At 38.3% G+C, this 23,731-nt stretch overlaps 1 protein-coding gene across 1 annotated transcript; it reads right to left on the bottom strand.

Annotated features, from left to right (window-relative positions):
• Window positions 1-526: 526 nt before the first annotated feature.
• On the bottom strand, window positions 527-21,410 carry NUFIP2 (nuclear FMR1 interacting protein 2). Its single transcript, XM_033090656.1, has 4 exons — window positions 21,011-21,410; window positions 14,251-15,969; window positions 3,806-3,838; window positions 527-1,768 (listed from the first exon to the last, which is right to left on the bottom strand). Exons 1-4 carry the CDS (start codon window positions 21,285-21,287, stop codon window positions 1,716-1,718), a joined length of 2,082 nt encoding a protein of 693 aa, XP_032946547.1. The 5' UTR covers window positions 21,288-21,410; the 3' UTR covers window positions 527-1,715.
• Window positions 21,411-23,731: the final 2,321 nt, after the last annotated feature.

The following is a 23,731-nucleotide window of genomic DNA, read 5'->3' as shown; positions in this document are numbered from 1 at the left end:
ATTTTCTCTATTCTATGTTGAATCCAACAGCTTCTTTCACAAACTACTTGTTAAAAGCCTTAAATAGTCAACAAAACAAGAAAATTCATCCATACTACAGTCGCTCAAAACTGGGTATTTCTTAAGCAAAGGGGTTGAGCAAAAGTAGCTACTTTCTCCCCAAATACCCCAGGGGATCCAGTCTACTTTTATTAGAAGACTACACTTCTCTATATAAATGCCCTGCTATTTTAACCTGTATTTGACATACATGGATATACTAATTTCTTCTCTCCGTGTGTGTGTGTGTGTGTGTATGTGATGCTACGTGAGGCCAGAGAACTTGTTTTAATGCCACTAACATCACCCAACCATAAATTGGACCCTTCAATTCTCCACACACACAAAAAGCTTATTTTAGCATGCTATATACAAGCTGCAGTGCAACAGGATGGCAATGTGATGATAAGACAGGGCTAATGCTCTTCTCTGCCCAAAAGAAAATTTCCAGAATTTCACATTATTTTCCTTAAAAAACCCATTTTGCTCTAGTAATAAAATATATTTATTAAGATATAATTAGAAGCTAATAAGCTCAGAAGTATAGTTTGCATGAAAACACACCCTCTATAGGCAGGGTTTATTATCTCCTCACTGGTTAAAAACATGAAAAGTTTTATAGTTTTCATGGACTTTTTTTCTTCCCCTTTTAGGCAATTCTGAAAAATTAAAATAATTTACAGAAAGGTACAGAAGTTTCTCTTTAGATGTTTGATGAAAAACAAGGAAAACAGCACATTTAGTGTTAGTGACAGAGCAAGTCTGGAGCACCTACAGTTGAAAAGCAGAATATATTTTTGCTCCCACTTATACAATTACATTAAAATATGGGCATAGGAATATTTTTCCATATTAAATTTCTAAAGCCAATTATTTGTTCTGTAACTTTTAAAAAAATGACTCTCATGAATTCTTCACTTGTTAAAGTCCAATATGTAACCAAACCCAAGTGAATTATGTACCACCAGCTATTCCAGAATTGTAGAACTTCAATGCCCTCCCCATCCCCACCCCAGAAAAAATAAAGAGAACATTTCCCCAATACCCCACAGAGGCTTCTTAACTCCTGGCAAGACATGCAAATCATATTCGCTAAAAAAATACACCCCTGCAAACTTCAAAGCATTTATCCAGCATTCTCGCAGGGCTCAAAGGATAACCAAAAGATCAAGGGAGGAATGGGGGAAAATGTTGAATCATTCTGGGTTCCCCGTGATTAGTGTATCACATTAGTCACAGAACAAGATACAGAGATCTTTTAAGTGGATTTGCCTTTCCAGTGGGTCATTTGTTGCCCAAGTTGATGACAGCAGAACTTTAGAACCACGCTTGTTAACAAGTCTATATTCATTAACCACTTGCATTCACACTTAAAAACAAAAATTAACAAAAGGAAAAAAAAAAAAACTATTCAGTACCGGAGATTAAATAACCATGTGTAGTCTCTTGAAATAAATTTGATTCCTTAAGAAGTCTAATTACTTTCAGTTGCCTTTTTTTAAATAACTATATATATATATGTATATATATATATATATATGTATATATATTATCCTGTGATTCTACTTATGGTTCCTCTGCTGCGTTGAAGAGATCTAGGAGCATAAAAGCCTTGTGTCCCCCATGAACGGTGGCTCTAATGCTGCAGAAAGGTTACAAATAGGCAGTCTGGTCCTTCATTGATCTGGACTATCCATGGCTTCATTGTAAGTGATTATCCTTTTGGGATCTGGAGGAAAGGTTAAAAAATAAATACATAAATAACAATAAGATCTGGAATCCCCAAATGTCCACATTCTAATAATAAATTCCAAACAACCATCATTTAAAACTAACCCCCTTTTTAATGAAAATACAATTTAAAGACCATTTCCTCTCTGTATTAACACATGTGTGATCCACTTTTTCTCAACCCAACAGTCCAGCATCCCAATGGATTCCCAGCAACAGCCAATGAGGGCCTTAACTCCCACCGATTAGAGTTGAGTTCAGTTAACAAGGGTTTTCTTTAAGTGTTTCTCTTTATTATAAAAGTAGTACACTTGAAAAAAGCAGATAAAGAAAAAAGCTTAAGTCATCATAATCCAATATTAAAATAAATACCTGGATTTATTTGTTCTTCTCAGCAAAATGAAGTCAAATTTTATTTTAACCAGTGTGGATTGCCTAGTAAGGAATTGTTCAAGTAACACCTAGCACCAAAAACTTCAGGTTAAGTTAATTTGGCCATACTACTAGTTCAGCCCTAATCATGACTTATTTCCTCCTTCTTCCTAATTTCCCATAGCACCACCAGCTTTTATTCTCAGAAATAGCAAAAGCCTGTGGTTCTCCTGCGTTCGAAGTATAAAACAGTATTTCTGGGCAAAGACCCCAGTGTTATTCTAAATTCCTACTATTTAGCTGTATGCTACCCTCTTCTCAAGTAGCAATGGTGGTTTTTTTTTTTTTTTGCATACTACTTCTACCTATCACAAGGACTTTTAAAAGCATACATGCTTTAATAAAAAATAGGAAACCAAAAAAACTTGTTACCTAACAGAAAAGTATAAACACCTGAAAATAATACTGAGAAACTCAAGCTCACCTAAGCCTAAGAATCAATCTAACTCAGTCCAGAGATACATAATATCCTTTCTAGCACTCCAAGGGCCATCCACTAGCAACCTGCCATGAAGATAATGCTCATTCTTAATAGTTAATAGCCATTTTACAATAAAAACGGAGGCCTACTTTTAAAGACACACAGAGCAACTCAAAATAATTTAAGAGCTTGCTAGGTATCTTCAGATCACCACTGTGTTAGACAAAAAAAGACCTGGCCCTAGAATAAGAGTGTGTTGGAAGAAAGAGCAATGTTGGGAAACCAGGAAAACCTACATTCTAGTCCTGCCACTTTCTAGCTTATATAGTAATCTCTCTGGGCCTCAGTTTACTAACTGAAGAGAATTTGTAACATCCTTTAAGTTCTGAAATTTTACGAATTTCACATTCATCTAAAATCCACTGAATATTAACTAGCAAAGTAGATAAGGAGTGAGATACAATTCAGTTGCAGGGTTCTGAAAGCCCAAATCTATTAGTGTGATCAGTTCTCCAAACAAAATCTCTCACTTCATTTCAGGTATTTCACAACTACCATATTTTACCGTATTTAGAAAGAAGGCACACAGTAATTAGCGTAACCAGTTTCAATTTTTTGAAAAATCTAAATAATCCAGATGTGGATTATCCAGTCCCTCTGTCCTCCTGCTAGTCACATCTTATTTATTGGGTGTGTGTGTGTGTGTGTGTGTGTGTGAAGGAAGCTAATTTGCTATTCTTTAGATTTCTAACCATCTTTTCAGAGAATATACAGCCCAAATTAGGTTTCTAAAACAGGTAATTTTTTTCAGCTATGAATTTCACTTCTTAGGCTACCTCTGGTCACACAAATACAGATAAAGACTGGCCATACATGGAAACACTTATTCATGTTGGTTTCCTGGCTTAAGAAAATACTTATGGTCTGCTTTACTTTCATCATCGGGGCAAAAGAAAAATTTCATGTTCTTCGTCTAGCAGATGAATATTTTCATATTGTTTTCACTTACAGTGTTACCCCATCCTTAAGCAGTCCTGGTACAGCAGCTAGTGCCTTTTGATTGCAGTTATTAAATAACACAAAATACAAACTCTATTTATTTGGTAGGCCACTACTCATATTCTGGCCACCCCAAAACAACGCGTAGTAATTAGCACTAACATTTCAGGTAACTCTTCTTACCTTGCTTCTGCAAGTTCCAAACAGATTCCATTTCTGCAAAGGAAAAAAAAACAGAATGACTTTATACACTAAGTTTTGTAGAGCAAATTTTAAAACTTTTCATTTTAAGTCTAAAAAAACCTGGTACTGGTTATTGCTGGGCTGAAGGCAGGGTTGAAAGAGCACAATTCTATGAAGCTCAGACAAAACAATTCTTATTTTCCTATAATTCAGATTGCCTTAAGTGTTGATGACAGAAAGTCAATTATCTGAAATCTAATTGCCAAGAGAACAATTTTGTCTACACAACCAGCACAGATATTCTGAAGGATGCTATTCATAAAATATTTCTCTATATCATCTCTAACAAATAGCTCATTGTTATTTTAAAAAATCAAGTATATTTGGGGCAACCCACCAACCCTCAACAAGGTACCTAAGTCTGCTGAATGAAGCATTCATCAAATATGATTAAGCTTGATGTTTAAAATGCCTTATTAAAATTTTACTTAACTCTGCAACAGGCAAATGGTTCTGTTCTTCAAACCATACCTACTCTTATGCTTATCCATATCCATCAATAACACACAATTCCTCATTTTCTCCAATTACACCCAAATGTGATTATCCATAATGTGCTTACTTTGGTGTCTTACAGTAAGGGAATATGTACATGACCAAACGATAGTGACATACAGAAAGGAAACAAGAAAAACTACCTGGAAGCACACTAGAAAGCTTCAGAGGGGATATTTAAAGTCTTGATGAATAAGACAGTAGATGACTATTATACCACAAGTACCTAAGAATTGGACCACGAAAGGAAATATTCTATGAGGATATTAATATAAACAAAAACTACTTAGTAATAGGAATGAGCTATAAGTAACACTGAAAGTAAGTAAGTGCTCTTCCCGTAGCCATACAACTACCAGTTGGAAAAGACAAAAAGCTGACTATTCTATATAACTGGATGCTGTGTAATTGTTTTCTGTATTTATCAGCAACCAATTATATTAAAAGAAAGCTGGAGCTCATTAAGATAGGATATATCTGGACATGGGTTATAGTTTTAAGGTATAACATAATCCCTCCCCGAGGCTAAAACAGGTGTATAGATCTAAGATTAAAATCACTCTCCCTGCCCAATTTCCCCCACCCCCATCAAAGTCACTTTCTAAAAAACTGCTAAGATTTTTTGAAAATTTGTAAGAATTGGATATTTGGAGCGATAGGTTAATTATTCAAAATGATCAAAGTAATTATCCAGATAAAATCCCACTAAAAGTATCACAGCAATTCTGATTAAACCAAGACTGGGAAATAATACACTGGTTGCCACTTGGTCCACCCAGGAGCTTGGTTGGATGCTATGGCCTTTAAACTGCTGGGCAGATAGATGCCCACCACAGACTGGCAGGAAAATTCCCCTCTCCTACGGGGTCTGAGAAGGAGAGAGAATTGCAACCAATTTAATCTGGAAAAAAGGAAGACACACCAGAAAGGGAATTCTAATGAAGGCACTCATATTTAATCACTCCAAAATAATTTCTAATTCCGCTAGTTTCAGACAGTTAGAAATAGTTGATCATTAGAGCTGTTATCCCACAAATTTCTGTATCTCAGAATAGCTTATTTTAAGAAATTCAAAGATAAGCATTTCCTTGGTTGACGTGACTGTAAAAAATTAATCCAACACAACCAACATTTTTTTCTTTTACTGAAAGTATAGAAATCTCACATTTTGCAACAAATACCCGAGTTCTGTACAGATTGCTTGATTCTCATCATTTTAAGTTTACTTAATGCAAAGATAAATCTATACTTAGTTGTATGTTGAGAAAAAAAGTAACAATCAAACTTTTCATTTTAGCCTGCCTATGCTGTAACATTTCCTTTCCTCTTCCTCACAGCAAACCCCAACTAATCCCTGCCCCTTTTGCTGGGGTGGAGGTGGGGGGAACTATACTCAAGAGTCACAAAAGCAACCAAACTACTTTAGGATAAAGACAAAAGTATCTACAGTTGACCCTTGGAACAACGTGGGGGTTAGGGGCGCCAGTCCCCCTGTGAAGTCAAAAATCTGAGTATAACTTTTGACTCCTCCAAAACTTAAATTGTTCCTCGGTATCTGCAGGGGATCGGTTCTAGGACACCCCGCGGATACCAAAATCCATGGATGCTCAAGTCCCCTATATAAAATGGCTCACGTCAATGTACACTGTCAGCCCTCCACATCCATAGACTCCCAACTGTGGATGAAAAACAGTACAGTATTTATTGAAAAAAATCCACATAAATGGTCCCATGTAGTTCAAATTCATGTTATTCAAGGGTCAACTGAATTTGCACACACCCATTTTCTTTAATGGATTGTAGACATTTCTTTAGCTCAAACTAGAACATTTCACCTTTAGGTTTTACTCTACTATTATAGATTTTAAATGATTTCTGGTAAGAAAGTTTTATTATCCTCAAACATGGGCTCTGAAGTAGAAAATCTGATCATGACTTTTGAGGGAAAAGGGAAGTATGACCAAGCTAAAAAATTAGCCATTGGCCAGCCTAGCTTCTACATAAGAAATAAATCAGCATTATCTGTGTAGTACAACGGGAATGCAATTTTCCTTCCTGTTACTTAATAATTACTTTTATAACTAGTAGCTACTTAAGTTCCTTGATTAGAATTCAAGTTTCCATGAAACAAAGTTAAAATCAGAAGGAAAATTAATCAACTATTGTTTGCATGATTATATGCCACGTTTGAACAACCCTACTGAGACTAACAGAACCTAGGCTAGAGAACACTTAGGAAAGTAGAGAATTACATTTTTTCCTCTTTTAGGCTACAAAGTTTCAATTCAGATACTAAACATGAAATGAGTTACTTTGTATAATTTTAACTATCACAAGAGAAGCTGAACAGATGAAGAATATAAAGGCTACAGAAGGAACATTTAACTATACAAAATCATAACACAGTAATTAATTTTTCCTTTTACTTCCTTTTACTACCTCCCTCTTCTACACACACAGTCTTTAACCTCCCAGTTCTTTTTAAAGACAGATCATAGCGTCCAATTATGCAAATAATTATTGAGAAATGGCCACAGGGCTAAGCCTGCTAACATAAATAAAGGTTTCTGTTCTTAAGCTATACTAAAGTAGACAATTTGGTTAAAATTCTGTAATTTAGACCACCATCCAAATTTGAAATTTTACTGTATCAAAATTTTCAAATATTTAGTTATGCCTCTAATCAAATGAAGTTGAATATTCAATTTTTAAAAGATTATTTTTTACATAGCTCCCTATCATAATGCTTCTTGCAGTAAATGTCCAATTACCTGCAAATTCTTAATTCCCAGCGGATTAAAAAGTATTATTTAGGGGCTAGGGATGAAGCAAAAACAGGAAGACTCTGCCTCTGTGAGCTTAGTAGAGTAAGGCAACTTTTCTAAAGAGAGAACAGAGCACAAAGGTATCTATGAAGAAGTTTATTATTTAATCATATAGGCAAAGGGAAACCACTGAAGAAATCTAAGGTTATTGCACTAATTAGTAATGAGTCCTTGAGGCAACTGAAGAAAATGGATGCAATGACAATACAAAGAGCCCAGTAAACGTTACTGCAGAAGTAGTTAGGACAGTTGTATTAGATGGAAAATAAAAAAATGGAGATGTTGGAGACAGGACATATATAACCTAACGATAAGGGTTATATGTTAATTCCCACCAAGAAAGGAAGGCAGCAAAGAGCAGGTTTTGGAAAACAATGAATTCAGTTTTATGTATGTATAACTGGAGTGGTGATACTGAAAATGTGTGGTCTGAACTCAGTAACAGCAGATGAAGAAGTGGTAAATTTAATACAGTGATAGAATTAGATGAGATTACCCAGAGGAGTTAGAATATCATAAAAAGGGGACTGAAGGAACATGAACATTTGAGGAAAAGAGAACGATACCAGAAAGGCTATTATACTAGAAATGTAGAAAGTAGGAGAATGGGTAGAATTAAAGAAATGCAAACTAGAGAATTTAGACAGAGAGTGTTTGTTACCCAAAGTTAAGACACTTGTAACTTTTTAGTCACTTATCCCTTTTTCTCTAGCCCAGTACCACTGCCCTGGTCTATGGAGTGGTATCTTATGAACATTTCTGCAGCTGTCTTTTAACTGGCCTCTTCTGCCATCAATCGAGCCTCACTTCCTGTCTTGTACACCATGGCTATCATTCTCTTCCTTTAAAATATAAATTTGAAAGTGACCACAATGTTCAAAACATTTCAGTAGATTCTCACTGGCTACAGGGAGACTGGATTTGTGTTCATATTGCATAAAATTTATTTCTAGCATTTGACACAGTGGTTGGTATATCAATAAACTAGATGACTAAGTTAAAGATTTTTAACCTTGTACCTTTTACCTTCCTTGAAACAAATTGAATTGGCAATCTTCAAACATTCCATTTCCTCTACCTAAAATATTCTGACTCTCCTTATACAATAAATAAGCCACTAATATATTTCTTTCCATCTGTATTTCCCTGTTAGAGTTGTTTAATGACATGAACCCTCTTTTCATCTACTCATCACCAATGCTTCGCACAGTGCTTGGTGGAATAAATACATTTAAAAAACACATAATGGCGTCCTCTACTCCCCCCACAAAAAGAAAACACAACAAATGCAAGGCCAAACAAGCTGACTCCCACAATCGAGAATCCCCAGATCAATTTTCCGCTAATCATGTCTTCCAACCCTTTATTAAGCCATTTTACATCAAATTTTGTAAAACTCAGCAGGGGTGGTAACACAAATTTAAATTGTTTTTTCCTCCTCCTAATCCAGATTTGCCCATCTTTTGATGATTACTGGCTTCACCGTGTTTTGCTATTCTGATTTCCTTTTTTTCAACCACTTCATTTTGACTATACCATAGAGAAATGCAACATGTTTTTAGCAAATTTCATTAAGGTAGTTAGAAATGACTGCCTTTTCAGTAAATGCTTAACAAACTCTTCAGTATATCAATTTCAATCCTATATTCCCAATTTGGAGCTACACAAAAGCAGACTAAACAGAAATGTCTGGACCACCTCTTAATACACACAATAGGAACTCAGAGCCCAAGAGTTTGTGTTTTTTTGCTCATTTCTACTGCTATAATTCTACTGCTCTAATCCCGTTTACTTTTAATAAATAGACAATTTCTGTTTTATAGTATGGGTGGTTACTTCTCTCACCCTCAGGACTTACGCTAATGAAATTTGAGGATTAAATTTTAGCTTCTATAAATTCCTTACAAGCTACCTTTTAGACTAATAGCGAAGTAAATTCATTATTATTGCACTCCTAAAGCAGACTTAATGAGAAATCAAACACCCTGTATGGATGTTAAAATGGCGAGTCACTGGGGAAAAAAGGATCTTCTGTCATAAGAATTACTTGTTACATACATTCCTATAATCTCATAGAGGAAAAAAAAAAGTATCTTTCCCAAATCTAGTAAATTGAACTAGGGCTGAAACCAAAGTCAAATCTGCAGGCAGATTAATAAGATTATCAGATTATTAGATTATTATTACTATGAATAAGATTATTAGAAAGACAGCTGTGAAGAAATCATGGAGCAATTGTAATAAAATGAAGGTGAAAATACTTATTAAGCATTGTTAAAAGGAGAAAATTTAATATTCAGGTTCTTCTGTGAACACTTGTCTCTTCATATCCTGAAATATTTATCAGTTCTCTTGAGCCCTTACCCAACCTAAAAAAATAAATACATTCACATGACTGCAAATACAAAGGGGAAAATCTTGGTTATTTCTCTGCCTGAACTATTCCAAGAGTCTAAATGATCTTCCATTTCTAATCATCAGAAAAATGGCTTCCAATCTACCTACAAATTGGTAACACAGATCCACAAGCCAGTTGCTTAATGCCAACTCATTTTTAAAAGCACTTGACTACAATCTGATAGGACAAAACAAAGGCTGATATACTTATTTTATAAAATCAGGAAAGCCAGGCTTAAAAATGATAAATGATTTGCCCAAGTACACAAGAATTGGGAAGAGCAGCATTAAAACCCCTATCTTCTGTTAGTTTAAATTACTTCCATTCCACCAGCCTAGCTCCCTGATATTCAATGACTCCCCCTGCCTCCAGACTGAAATTAAAAACCTCCAAGATCTGGCAGCAACTTATCTTCCTTCTCTTTTACATCCCCCTCAGCACATCCAAAGAGGATCTCTTCCAATATTCACATTTACTCATGATTCTCCAACTTTTCTATTCTTTATCTTCCTCTTCTCTACATTACTGTAAGTCAAAAATGTCCCCTATCCATCAACACCCAGTTTCAAGGCTGCCTTTTCCCATGAAAACATACTGTGCACTTACTCCCTATTTTTACTCCATTAAATTCTTTCCCCACTGAAATCTCCTAGTTATTTGTATCCTTCCTTATGACATTTAAAATTTTACCTTATAAACTTGTATATTGTTTTCTCCTCTACTTGATACAGTTCTTTAAAGGAAAAGGCTCACCTGTCAAAGTAAGTCTTCCCTAACTAAACAAAGTAGTTTGCCTATGGTAGCTACATCATAAGGGAAAGGAAAACACACACACAAATTATAGCACAACTCCTTAGTAGTACAGAGAAAAGGGAAAAGAAGATTAAGCTGAGGAAAGTTCTCTAGACCCAGAGTTCCCAGTCCTAGATGACAATTAGAACCATTTAGTGAGTTATTATTATTATTTTTTAATTCCAGGGCCCAACCCTGATCTAGTGAATCAAATCACTTATGCCAATAACCTGCCAACAGAGGAGGCAATAGAGAAACAAATGCTTAAAATTTCATGCAATACCCTAGAGTTGCCTCAGGGATATTTTATGCTAGACAGCTTTCATGTTCACTCACCCCAACCATCAAGGATTAAATCTTATTCTATTCATCCCCCTTGAATCACTATTTGCTGGGTAAAATTTACCATATCAAATTACCTTTAATGAGTATTCCAAAATGTCAGCATTTTGAATGCTTGATATCCTTCAGTGCAATGTTAGCCAGGCAAGATAAATCAACCTGGTTTAAATTAACACTGACCAAACACACAACTCACACCAATTTACCTTATTTCAACAGACGTGGCTTCAAATGACTTAAAACATTTCAAAACCAAAGATTCACCTCAGAAAGTTAGAATCTAATGCTATAAGCCTGTAACAAATCAAAGAGTTCCACTAAACTAAGAATTCTGAGTAACTACTTTAAAGGAGGCAACAGTTTTTATGTCCTGGGTATGTGCATTAAAAGTTATCCCTCTAACATACTCAAAGTATCATCTAGTAAAATGTTATACCTGAATTTGCTTTTAAAAACTCCTACCAAAAAAAAAGTGTGAAGGTGGGGGGCCGGCCTGGTGGCTCAGGCGGTTAGAGCTCAATGCTTCTAACTCCGAAGGCTGCCGGTTCGAGTCCCACATGGGCCAGTGGGCTCTCAACCACAAGGCTGCCAGTTCGATTCCTCGAATCCCGCAAGGGATGGTCGGCTGCGCCCCCTGCAACTAGCAACAGCAACTGGACCTGGAGTTGAGCTGCGCCCTCCACAACTAAGACTGAAAGGACAACAACTTAAAGCTGAACCGCACCTTCCACAACTAAGATTGAAAGGACAACAACTTGGGGGGGAAAAAAGTGTGAAGGTGGATAGGTGAAACAAGAATGACAATGCTTTTTAAATGTCCAAGCTAGATGCTGGATACATTGTGGTTCATTGTATTATCATATAAAATGGATTTTATGTATACTTAAATTACTTCCTAATCAATTAAAAAAGATTATCACTTTTATTAAAGTTTTGCCTCTTAAGTGTCACTTTAGATAAATAAGAAGACCTACCTCTCACCTCAAATCGTGGTACTGCTATTTAATGTTACTACATGCCCCTAGATAACACAAAGATTAGCAGTCTTATTTCTTAAGTTAGTCGCATAATATATATCAAAAACTAAAAAATTCCAAGAAGCAGAATTCCCACTGAACCCTTTTTACACCTCGATGTACCTTCATTTCATATCCTCAATTATTAAAAATCTGCAGTACTTCCAAGTCTGCAATTGTTTAATATAAAAGATGCACCATTCCTACTGAACATAAAGCACCCTCTTACCTATTTCCAAATAAAGTTGTTGATGGGCTTATTTGTGAAGTTAGGAGGTATGCATAGAATTTCTAAGCCTAACTTCAAATCACTTAGTAATAGATTACTTTTGAACACTTAAAGACTGCATTAAAGGTCCAAGAAAATAATACAGATGCTCTTTTAAAGGACATTCCAAACATGCCCAAGTGATTATTACTTCTTTCAGTTTCAGAAAACTTAAAAAACAAAATAACAACAACAACAAAATGCAGGCCTTCACTTATGAAAAAGATCTGCAGATCTTCAAAAAGGTTGTGATTCAAAACAAATTCAAAGAGAAATTAGAGACCTAATGAACCAATCTACACTTGGCAGGAATTCAAAGAACCTGCCACTCTGGGACCTAATAGAACTGATTTAATTATGTTATTCTGGGGGTGGGGGGTGTGAACAATCTATACCAATTTAATCTCAATAACATCCAACTACAAAACTTAAACTGACACACTTTAGTAAAGCGAATTTTTCAGTAACACCAGCAAAACTAAGTAAAACTGCATCCATGTAGTTTAGTTTATCTAAATAAATACCACTGATGTCATATTTAGCCTATCCATAGGGAAAATGCATACGGAATACTTAGAAGTTAATACTCCCATTTTAAAAGGCCTGCAGTTCTCCATAATAAAAATTACACACAAAACCACCAACCAACCACCTAATGGAACAACCTGTCCCAGAATCTTTTGCGAGATGTGGGAGAACCTAACAAGCAAATATCTTCTCAACCTCACACAATTACCACCAGTACAAAATACTTTGGTAAAGATTTTACAATTAATGGTCTCTAAAGGGCAGATGGCACAGAAAATAACACCAAAAACACACCCAACTCCCCCGGCAGAATTTAACTCATAATTAACCATGTGTCTTAAACTAAGCTTTTTTTTTTTTTTTTTGCCCTAACTTTCCTAAAAACATCCAGCTAGCTCCTGGTTAACTCATATTTACTTCCAAAGACCAGTGCTGGAGAATAGTGAATAATTTTATCTGCCAAGATTTCTATTCCTAAACTCCCAAAAGGCAATTCTACTTACTCTCATGTTTTAAAGGAAGAAAAATAGAAAAAGGACATCTATTTATTTCACTAACTGTCTTACAGTTTGCAGATAAGGTATGCAGAATAGGTAATTTGCTTAGAAGTCACATAACTAACTTGGTTACTGATATCTGAGGCAGTGATTCTTCAAGACAGTAATTACCTCAAACCCACTGTATAACTGATTATATGTTGCCCCTACCCTGCAGCTGCAAGTGACTGCCTAAATCAGCCACTGTTAAAATGGGAATGTACATGAAACTAATATAATATTGTATGTTAATAATTAATAGTAATTGGAAAATAATTTTCTAAAAATTGAAAACATTTTAAAAAGGGAATGTGCAGCACATACTAGGTGTGTGCATGGGGGTGTGCAGGAGGGGGTTGGGGGCATGAAGGTGAAGACTGAAAACCACTGTTCTCAAAAGCATGGAGGTTGTAAACATCACTCATTAACCTCATTATTAGCTTTACGGATTTAAATCAGTTTATGCCATACAGGAAATTTTTCTTTAGGAAACAAACCATATTTTAAGAAAGTTATTAGCATGGAACTCGAAACACATCTGGTTTCTTTTTAACATGGGCTTTGGGGCTATGAGAAGTACAGCCTCGCAAGAGCTTGGTCCCTACAATGCTAATTGTGCTTGCCATTGCAGTTTGTCTGAACTATTTTCTAGTTACCATTCGGCACCTATTATTCCTTCTTATAAAAGGAAAAAAAAAAACAGTTTGACACTCCATCTTTTTGGACTCCTCAAAAACACTGCTCCTACGCATTTTAAGCAAATTAGAATTATTAAGGGAGCTCACTAAAAAAGAAGCATGATATAAAAAAGCAAAAGAGCGGGAACATCTGTTCAAAGAAAAATTTTAAAAAGAATTTTTAAGAGTGTTCAAGAGAAAATATAACATCATCCCTTTAGGCACCCCTTCACCCCCACCCCCTTTATTCTTGGAACCAGGCAGGGGGTCAATAATACGTGTCTATATAAAAAGAAATGTTTAAATTGGAAAAGTGAACATTCCTAAACTTGAACCATACTACTTGCAAAGACCCTGATTAGTTTATCAGCTGCTTATTCACATTATTCTTAACTAAGCTCTGAAATTCTTAAAGAATCTCATAGTAATTTCCAAAATTCACCATTAATACAACAGCTAATAAATGTATAAAAAATAAGAATGTTTGCATAGGAAACAAATGAGTTACCTTTAGTGTGATATACAATAGCAGCCCTCAGGTCAAAAGAACCCCAGCTATCATTCCTTTCTAGGCCTCTCTGGTATCTCTGTTCTTTGGCGGAGCCTAACAAAGTGTTCGTAGGAGATGCCAGAGGATTTTGATTTTCTATCTCGTAGTCCTTTGAGAGAAACACTAAAGCACCTTGACTACTGGTGTCTGCTTTTTGCAGGTCACCTATATGACCAGGTTCCAAAGATAAGGCTCCACTCTCATTAGTCGTCCCCGATTTTAGAATGCTACCCAGAACTTGAGGACTAGTCCGTTTTTCCAGCTCATAAGCCTTGGGAAACACAGGATGCTCAGTTCCTGAGGGGATTATTTCAGCACCCTGTGAAACCAAAGTGGCAGGATATTCCCCTTGAAATGTCACCTCCATCACTTTATGATCTGATGACTTCCCAATAACAGTCTCAGGGCCAGCACTGGGCTCATTTATAAATGATAAACCCCACTGATTCTGGAAGATATCCCCCAGGTTTTGCTGATCTGTCTGAGAGGGTAGATCCACTTGTGCTGTGCTCAACAGCACAGTTTGCATATTTGATGGGTAGATAAAAAGGCTAGACTTAATTTGTTCAACAGCTGCTGAAGTCAGACTCATGTCCTGGAGAACTGAATCAGTCCCAGAAGAGATGGGAGTTAGCGTATTAGCAGCAGTGGTTAGCAGTGGCTGACCCCCTGGAGAATATACACTTGCATCAGTCCCTGCTAAAACAGGCCCATTAGAAAAGTTGGCTGAAGTAACAGATTTCAGCGCTGACATAGGGACCTGTGATAACCGACTTGAAGACTGGGTCTGAGTTTCCCCAGTAGATGATGAAGATGACGAAGATGAAGATGGTGACACAGAAGAGTTCTGTACACTTTTGTTGAGGTTTTCCTTAACTTTGCTTGCATAACTTATTTTAGGAACTATTTTAGCACTGCTATTGTCCACTGGAAAAACTGGGGGTGGTTTAAATAGGGTCCACGAGTCCTCTTTGGAGGCAACAGCAGAAGCATGTTTTCCTTTGGGCCGATCATCAAATTTTTTGCTGCTCACACCAGGTTTAATATCAGAGCTTTTCCGCAGCATATCACCCACAGCAGGTTTTCCTCGACTTGTTCCTCCAGGCCCAGTTTCATACTTCCAAATGGGCTTCGAACCATCCACTCGATTTCCCTTTTGTTCATTGTAGTCAGGCTTGAAAGTTTCAAGTCCCTGTTTTAAGGTTGGGACACTGGTCTCTTGCATTATTTTGTCCTGCACTAAGTTAAGGTTTTCACATCCCTTGGCACTATTGCGCCTAGCTTTCCTTTTTTTAGGAGTGGTATATCCGCTCTCAGATCCACTTCCATCATTATCTGCTCCTTTGCCCATATAACCATTAGTAATATAGCCAGAATTATTTGTTACACCATTTGGAATTGCTACCGCATCACTCTTATCTACAGACTGGTTCTCTCCAGATTTATTTTCATAAGATTTTCCATTCTTTTTGTCCATACTGTTTTTCTGAATGAAATTCCTAGTTTTAATTCCTGCTTTCCCAAAGGTGCTGGTCTTTACAGTCTGCTTCAGATTAGTGTCTACAACTTGTTGGTTGCCATTGAGGACCCTGGAAATAGGGTTGGTAGCTTCATCAGAACTGAGGTTCTTTAAAGGTACTTCTCTTTCTCCAGCATTACCATTTAGTTCACCATAGCCTAGGGAGGGAAAAAAAAAAGTCTTTAAAAAAAATTACAATATGAAAATTACAGTAGTACCTAATATTTAAGGAATATTTACTGTGTGCTAGACACTATGCTATGAGCCTTAGCTTTGTATGTTATTATTTCACAGTTCATCAGAAGACTTTTTGTCAACCCCATTTTACAGAGTAGGAAGTCCACCACGCAAGAGACAGAACTAAGCAGGGATTCAAATCAAAGTCCAAGATCAGCAAGAACATGACCCCTTAAGGAGCATGCCTCTCATCTAACAGAATCAACCTTCCCATCATTCTCAAAAGGCCGTTAGAAAATTTCCTTTACAATAAAGAGCAGAGCTACCCTCTGGGTAAAATCAAGTTATATTGATAAAATTTAAGTATTACAGGGAAATTAAGGACTCCACTTCTATGAAACCATAAATAGCTTGTGATGACCATAGCAGTTCTATTGCATTCTATCAAACAAAAAATCTAACACCTGTGAACTTTTTCTAAATTAGTTAAATTCATTTTGACATTCCCCAGACATTAGATCATATTGTTAGTGGTATAAAACCAAAACACCTATGTCCCAATGTTTCTAACTCATAAGATATTATTTTCTTCATTTCACATTTAGGTAAACAGACTCTCAGAGAAATTAAGTAACTTGCCCAAGTCACGAAGTTGACGAACTGGAAATCTGAACTCCAGTCTGCCTGGAACATGGGTTCCTATCACTACATCATCCTGCCAACCTAAATGATGCAGTAAGAAAATATTTACTAACAAAACTATAATGAAAGGTAACTAATTTTAAAAACTGTTATACTATTCAAGTTTAAGACTTTCAATTGCCATAAACAATTTATTACTATAGGTGATTTCAATTGAGTCAACAACCTTTCCCATTTCCTTATTAGTAAAATAGTGATACTTGTTATCTCCTTTTTTATGAAATGTTCCCAAAATATCTCGAGGTCAACTCATTAATACACAATAGGTCTCTCTCTCAAGGAAGCTTTTCAGGGGCAAGGGGGGCATTCGATAGGAATACCAAGTAATTTGACTTTGTCACTTTCATTCATTCTCTTGGGTCTTTAGCCTGTGAAGGTTGAAAGGTACATGAGTTTGTATATTCTTGTTTGGAAACTTTGTTTTAATTTCCAATATGGTAAATATCAATAGATATAACCCACATTAAAAGCACTTTGCATATTTTAAGAGTATAAGGAATACTAAGAATTTTAATCACCCCAATAAACTTTAAAAAAGAATTTTTAAAAAGTTTGAACCACTGGGGGTGGGGGGTGGGGGGGAGGGTGAGGGGATTGGAGGGCAGTCGGTGACCACAGGATGGCCACGGGGTTTGAAAATTAATCTGGGGAACGTAAATTGGTGGTTACCAGAGCGTAAGGGGGTTGGGGGGTGGGGGATGAGGGTGAGGGGGATCAAATGTACGGTGATGGAAGGGGAGCTGACTCTGGGTGGTGAACACACAGTGTGATTTATGGATGATGTGATACAGAATTGCACAACTGAAATCTATGTAATTCTACTAACAATTGTCACCCCCAATAAATTAAAAATAAATTAAAAAAAAAAAAAAAGTTTGAACCACTGTTTTAAAGAACTTGGTGTGGAATAGAACATAGTCTGGTAAGATTCCCAACAAGACTTCTATAATTTTGAGTCTCTCATTCTACATCAGAGAAAAGGTGGGAACATTAAAAATGAGCAAATAAAGGCATTCTCTTCTACTGTATTGCCTTTCAGTAAATAATCCAAGGAAACATACTTAGGGCATAAGCAATCATTCCTAAAATACAGTGTCACAAAACTTGTACCATGAAAGAATATATTTTGTAAAAGTTTTTAACTTCTATAGAGTTACATTTCATTCTTTGGCTGCTGAAAAGGCTATATGACAGCCAATCAAGTCAAACTTTTGGTGGGAAAATTCAAACTGTGAAACAGTAAAGATCACTGCTTAGGATGTTTTCTACAATGTTTTTCTTTTTTCTTTAGAAAAGCAGAAAGTTCTAATATAGAGGCTCTCAACTATTTTAAAAGATACAAATTTACCCGTGTACAACTCTAGATTCCAAGAGAAGAACTACATATACCATTTAACACTGCTAACAGGCTAAACAAAGGTTTATACCCTTGGGACTATCCGTCAACTTTCCAGGTAAGCAGTCTTAAACACCAAAAAAATCCAATGTCTAAGCTAAGCTGGACCAAAACCAAGACTTTCAAGTGAGCTAGAATAATTTTTCCTAAGATTACTAATATTTAGTGGCTCTGATATCAGAAATCACCAAACAATTTAAAAACAGCTCAGAAGCCACTATTTTTCCACTCCCAAGTTTTAATCACAAAATTTCTCTGTATAAAATTCTTTCCCATGGTAACCTTGTTGGTATGCAAAGTCTGCCAGAGAGGCATTTTCTTTTTAAAACTCAGGTATTTTAAGAAAAATGTAAACTCTATAGAATTATTGCGAGAAATCAAAGGACTCCTAGTGCTTTTATTATTTAGGGCCGCCATGCTAAAGCATCTAACCCTACTTCAAATGGACCCAACAAAACTTGAGTCCTGATAAATCTTGCTTTTGGATTAGAAACTGAAATTATTGAGCACATTTAACCCTCTCTTGCGCCCTCTTCTGGATAAAGAAAATCTTCCTCTTTATAGGTTTGTGGGTAATGGGTCAAAAAAGCCCACCTGAACATACTGGATATATTTCAAAAAACCGGTTTTCTTAGTAAATTAGCATTATGCATGCTGAAGCAACAGTAATGTGACTAGGCCGCACATGAAAACCTGCTCATCCCAAATTGTTTATGTTTCTCAAAATTGCTAAGCCCAGTTTGAAGGATGCCACCTTGAACGGTTCACGATCTGCTTCTATATGTAGAGAGGAGTCCTGACGGTATGTATTAATACGTGACCAACAAAATAAAATTTTCCAATCTGAGCAGTAATACTGCCTTATATTCCAAGCAACCATAAGGGAACATTTTCTCACCTTTAAATTGAAAAAGATGAAACGTTAAAAAGATCTAGTGTTGTAGTTTTTAAACTGTTCCAAATCCTTAGGATTAAGCACTCAACACATCTATATATTCATTTCTACTGCACACCATCAGTCCCTACCCCTACCACCTTCAAAAACGGAAGGCCTGACATTTCAATTTCAGTCTTCAAATCACATTAAGTCTGCAACAGAAAAGCAGTGTTTCTCCCGCTCTCAGTAACAGCTTGTATCACATTTGATAGGCTAGGTTTAAGATTCATTTTCTTACCATTCCCTTCATTTCTCTTCAATGTATAAAGAACCCCTATTTTTAAAAATTCCCATGCTTATAAACTTTTAAGTTCATTTCTTCTCAAATATTTTCTAAAACGACTTTTACCCTCAATTTAACGATTGTTAAAAAAACAAGAGTTTTGGGATCAGTAAAGGTTTGAAAAGGGGAAAACACCGTTCCTTTCAAAATGGAAACAAACCTCCCTTATCCGAGGCAAGATGGTAGTGAACCAACCTCACGGATGAGCCATCTCGGTTCACCCTTAAGGACAAGAAATAGGGGTCAAAAAAACTCGCCCCGTACGTACCCCATCCAATCATTTTTCGAATCGCTCGCCTCAAAAATACTACCCATGCCCTGAAGGTAAATGTTGGGGGTGGGGGAAGTAGAGGGAGATAGAACAAGCTTTTCTTGTAAAAACGAACTGCTAGAAGGAAAGGGCCCAAGTGAAAGCCTGAGAGCCGGAGTCGTGAGCGAACCTGGCAGAAGATGAGGTTCCTGTGGCAGAGAAACTCGTGACCCGGGAGCCGGGTTCCCGCTGGGTACCCCACCCGGCCTTCAGGCACCGCCTCTACCCAAAATGTGCCCCCCCCACCCCCAGCCCTCCTGCCCCCGAGGGGCGCCGAGGACCCTGCCCGCGATCCGCGGCCTCCTTCTCCCTCCGCTCTGCCTGGAGACCCGCGCCCCGGCCGCCCGCGCCTCCCGCCTCACCCGGGAGCGGGAAACGCGACGGCCGGCGCGCGGGGCCCAGCGCAGGCCGCTCCCCTCGTGGCCGCTTCCCTCCCCCACCTCAACCGCCCCCGCCCCTCACCCCAGGGACCCGCCCGGGGCCGCGCGGCAGCCACCGGGTTACACAACCCAGCCGGCGACTGGGGGAGGGGGGCCACGAGCCAGCAGCGCCCCCGCAGTGCAGGGGGGCAAGGCGACTGCCGGTGGGGATCCTGAGCTCTCGGCTCCGCCGCGCCGGGTGCCCCTCGACACCCTTCCCCCTCCGCTGCTCAGTGCGCCGGAGTCGGTGACAGGAATCGGCTTCCAACATGGCGGACAGGAAGCGGCCCCGCGAGGAGGAGAGAACATTCCAGCCGCGCCGGCTCTGGGGGGAGCGGGCCCGGAGAGCCGGCCTCGGGAGGAGCCACGGGGTCCGGTGCCCAAAAGGGGCGTCTAGGGATGGAAATGACCCGAGAGACTAGGGGTCCCAACCGCCCCCCCAGACGGGAACCCCAAGGCCACAGGTGGGCTTGAGGTGGCGGTGAGGACACTTCTCAACTCTGCCCACCTATCCTCTCCTCGCCGCCTGCAAAAGGGTCTCGCGACACCACCAGAGTCGGGATTCGCTAGGCCTTTCTGAGTTACACCCTGAAGGATTTGGGGGGCTAGGTTCACCCCAACTAAGGGCCCCCAAATTAAGGTCCCCCCAGGGCCGCAAGAAGGTAAACGGGAAAAGAATAACAACGTTAGACTTCCAAGGCCGACCCTCAGGGTCTTCCTCCAGCCCCGGCGGGGGCCGGGAAGGTCACACTGGCCTGGTTGGGCCTCTCCCATGCTGAGAGGAAGGAGGGCGCTGCAAACCCCGCGGCCCAGCCCGAGATTTGGGAGAATGAAAGGGGGCTTCCCCAGACTCGCACTACACACTGACACTCGCAGCACCCCGACCCGGTCCGCGCTTTCCGGATCCAGCCCCACCCCCATCGCCCCTACCCCCCACCCTGACTCCCCTTCCCCCACTCGTCCTCCCTCCCAGACCTGTTTTCTTCTTCGGCGTTTCCTGGTGCTGCTGGAGGGCGTGTTTCTGCTCATGTTTCAGCGGCTTTGACTGGGCCTTGGGGCTGCCATCGGCTCCATGCTGTAGGTATTGGTGAGGCTGCTGGTGATGGTGGTGGTGATGGTGGTTGTGGCTGTGGTTGTAGAAATAATAATGGTGGTGGTGATGCGACTGCTGCTGCTGCTGCTGGGGGTGATGGTGTGGATGGTGGTGGTTGTGATGGTGCTGAGGCTGTAGCTGGCCGGGCTTCTCCTCCATTGAAAGCGGCTGGGACTCCCTGGCTGAGGCTGCGGGCTGCTGCACCGTCAGGATCTGAGACTGCTTCTTCGGGCTCACTCAGTATATCTGAGCGCGTCTCGCCTGCGCACTGGTTAACCGAGCGATTCTGCGAGATTGGCAGGCGTGCTCCAGCAATCGAGAGGCACGCTGCGCCGCAGGCCCCGCCCTTAGCCCAAATCCTCTGTCCTCCCCCTTCGCCACAGCCTCCTGGCCAACGCCACTTACCCTGTGCAACCTCACAGGGCTGGGCCTTCAACGTCAGCACTATGGCTCTCTCTTCTGTCGCTTTCTCTCCTTCACCATGCAGTCTGCGAACAGCACTTTCTACACTCCTCGCCCACAAACAAGCTCATGTCGAATGTCGGCAGATTCTACGGGCGATTCTACTGGCTTTGGGAGCCATCTGTTGGTTTTGCACCTCGTAGACTCTGTTGGCTTTTTTTTAAAAATCCTTTTCCGGGTAACCGGAGGGGAAGCGCAATTCCTTAACCCTGAGACCACTAAAGGGGCAATACAAAAAAGAGGAAGTAAATAAATACATTTTTAAGAATACAGGAACTTCACAAATCTGCAGATCATTTTGTATTCTGGATTCATTTTGCTTTGTATTCATATGCTAATCTCTTCCTTTCCAGGGAGGGATTATAGGGTTCCACAATGGGGTATCTGTGTAATTTTCTAAAAGGGCACAAAGGGTTTAAATCATTGTTTCTTTGTAGTTGGAGGCAATGGAGAGCGGGAGGAATGAAAATCTAAAATTTACACAGAATTAGTTGTTTTTTTTAACTGCAGGTAAGGTCAACTGTGAAACCAAGATAGATTTTAGAATATGAAGAGTTTCAAGAGGAAAAGAGCACTTTAAAAGTTAAGTTTTTTTTTTTTCTGCATTTATGTAAAATACCGGAATTTGAAGAAATATTCTTGCGTTTTGTAATGTTGATTTAACTTATCCTGCATTATCACATCACAGCCAGATTTTTAAAAGCAAATGTTAGAATCAGGATAGTGGTTACTCAGTAAGGAAAAAAAGGGTTGTGATGATTAGGGGTACGGGTACCTTCTAATATTTTATTTTTTTACCTCGGTGGCGATTATATACATATTTACTTTATAATTATTTCTTAAATTGAATATGTATGTATGTATGTATAATACACATTTTTCAGTTCATGTTATATTGGGACAATTTAATTTACAAAAAATTACGTAAAATTTACCATTTTAGCCATTTCTAAGTATACAGTTCAGTAGCAGTAAGTATATTCACATTGTTGTGCAACGATCACCACTGTCCACCTCCGTAAGTTTCTCATCATCCCAAACTGAAAGTCTGTGCCCATTAAACAATAACTCCCTTCACCTCCCTTTCTCCAGTCCCCTGGTACCCACTATTCTATATGCTGTCTTTTTGATACTTTATAGAAGTAGAATCATACAATATTTGTCCTTTTGTGTCTGGCTTATTTCATTTAGCATAATATCTTCAAGGTTCATCCATGTTGTGGTATATATCCGAATTTCCTTCCTCTTTAATGCTGAATAATATTCCATTTATGTATATACCACATTTTGCTTATATATTCATTCAGAATGGACACATGGATTGTTTCCTCAATGTATGTTATATTTTATAATTTTTTAAATGTGGCTTGAATTTCTCCAGCAGGACAATGTTAAAAGAAACGAAACTTAAAAGAAAGGGTTTGTACTCTGAAATCAATGAATGTCAACACAATAGCATAATTAAAAGGTAAAAGCCTATTTCCAATAGAAAATGTCACTGAATCCAGACAACCATGACCAGACTATGACCTGTTCTAGATGTTGAAGATTTACATTTCCTTGCTAAATTTTAAAGAAAGATCCCTTTGGAGGGAGAATGTGTTTATCCAATTTTGAGAGCTAAAACCCCAATAATAATACATCATGACAAATAAGTTTTTGCAATGGTAATTGTATATAGCATTTAGGATTATATTGATAATGCTTTATATTCTTTTGCTGATTTAGACATTTAGTTGGAAGGTAAGAAATTACTGAGTTCTAACTTCTCTTTCTGCATTTTCTACATTATAATTTCAGGCAAACCAAATGCGCTCACTTTGAGTTTCTGACTTATCACATCTTAGCCTGCCTTCCTTTCTTTATATACAGTTGTATAAAGAAGTTTAGGAAACAGCCTTGCTCTCAGATGCACCAGTTACTATGAATGTTGCATAAGTAGTATGTAGTAGTATGGACAAAGGCTTGATATAAAGAGAAAAATGCTATTAAATTCTTTGTACACTAGGATCGTAATCTTGTAAAAATATAAAATTTTAATAAGTATGGAAATATAACAGTAGAATGTATACCTTTTCTTTCACTTGATTTTTAAAAATAGTCTTGTGTAAAACATATTTGGGATTTGCCATGTATTTGAA

Source organism: Rhinolophus ferrumequinum, chromosome 21 (assembly GCF_004115265.2).
Source record: "Rhinolophus ferrumequinum isolate MPI-CBG mRhiFer1 chromosome 21, mRhiFer1_v1.p, whole genome shotgun sequence".
In the NCBI taxonomy this organism is placed as follows: domain Eukaryota; kingdom Metazoa; phylum Chordata; class Mammalia; order Chiroptera; family Rhinolophidae; genus Rhinolophus; species Rhinolophus ferrumequinum.
This window is presented reverse-complemented; position numbering and strand designations above follow the sequence as displayed.

Excerpts from the sequence above, each read along its gene's own strand:
- NUFIP2 (XM_033090656.1), bottom strand. The coding sequence starts at position 21,287 with ATGGAGGAGAAGCCCGGCCAGCTACAGCCTCAGCACCATCACAACCAC. Across the intron at positions 15,970-21,010 it reads AACGCCGAAGAAGAAAACAG|GCTATGGTGAACTAAATGGT; the intron begins GTCTGGGAGGGA and ends TTCCCTCCCTAG. Across the intron at positions 1,769-3,805 it reads TTGGAACTTGCAGAAGCAAG|ATCCCAAAAGGATAATCACT; the intron begins GTAAGAAGAGTT and ends CCTTTCCTCCAG.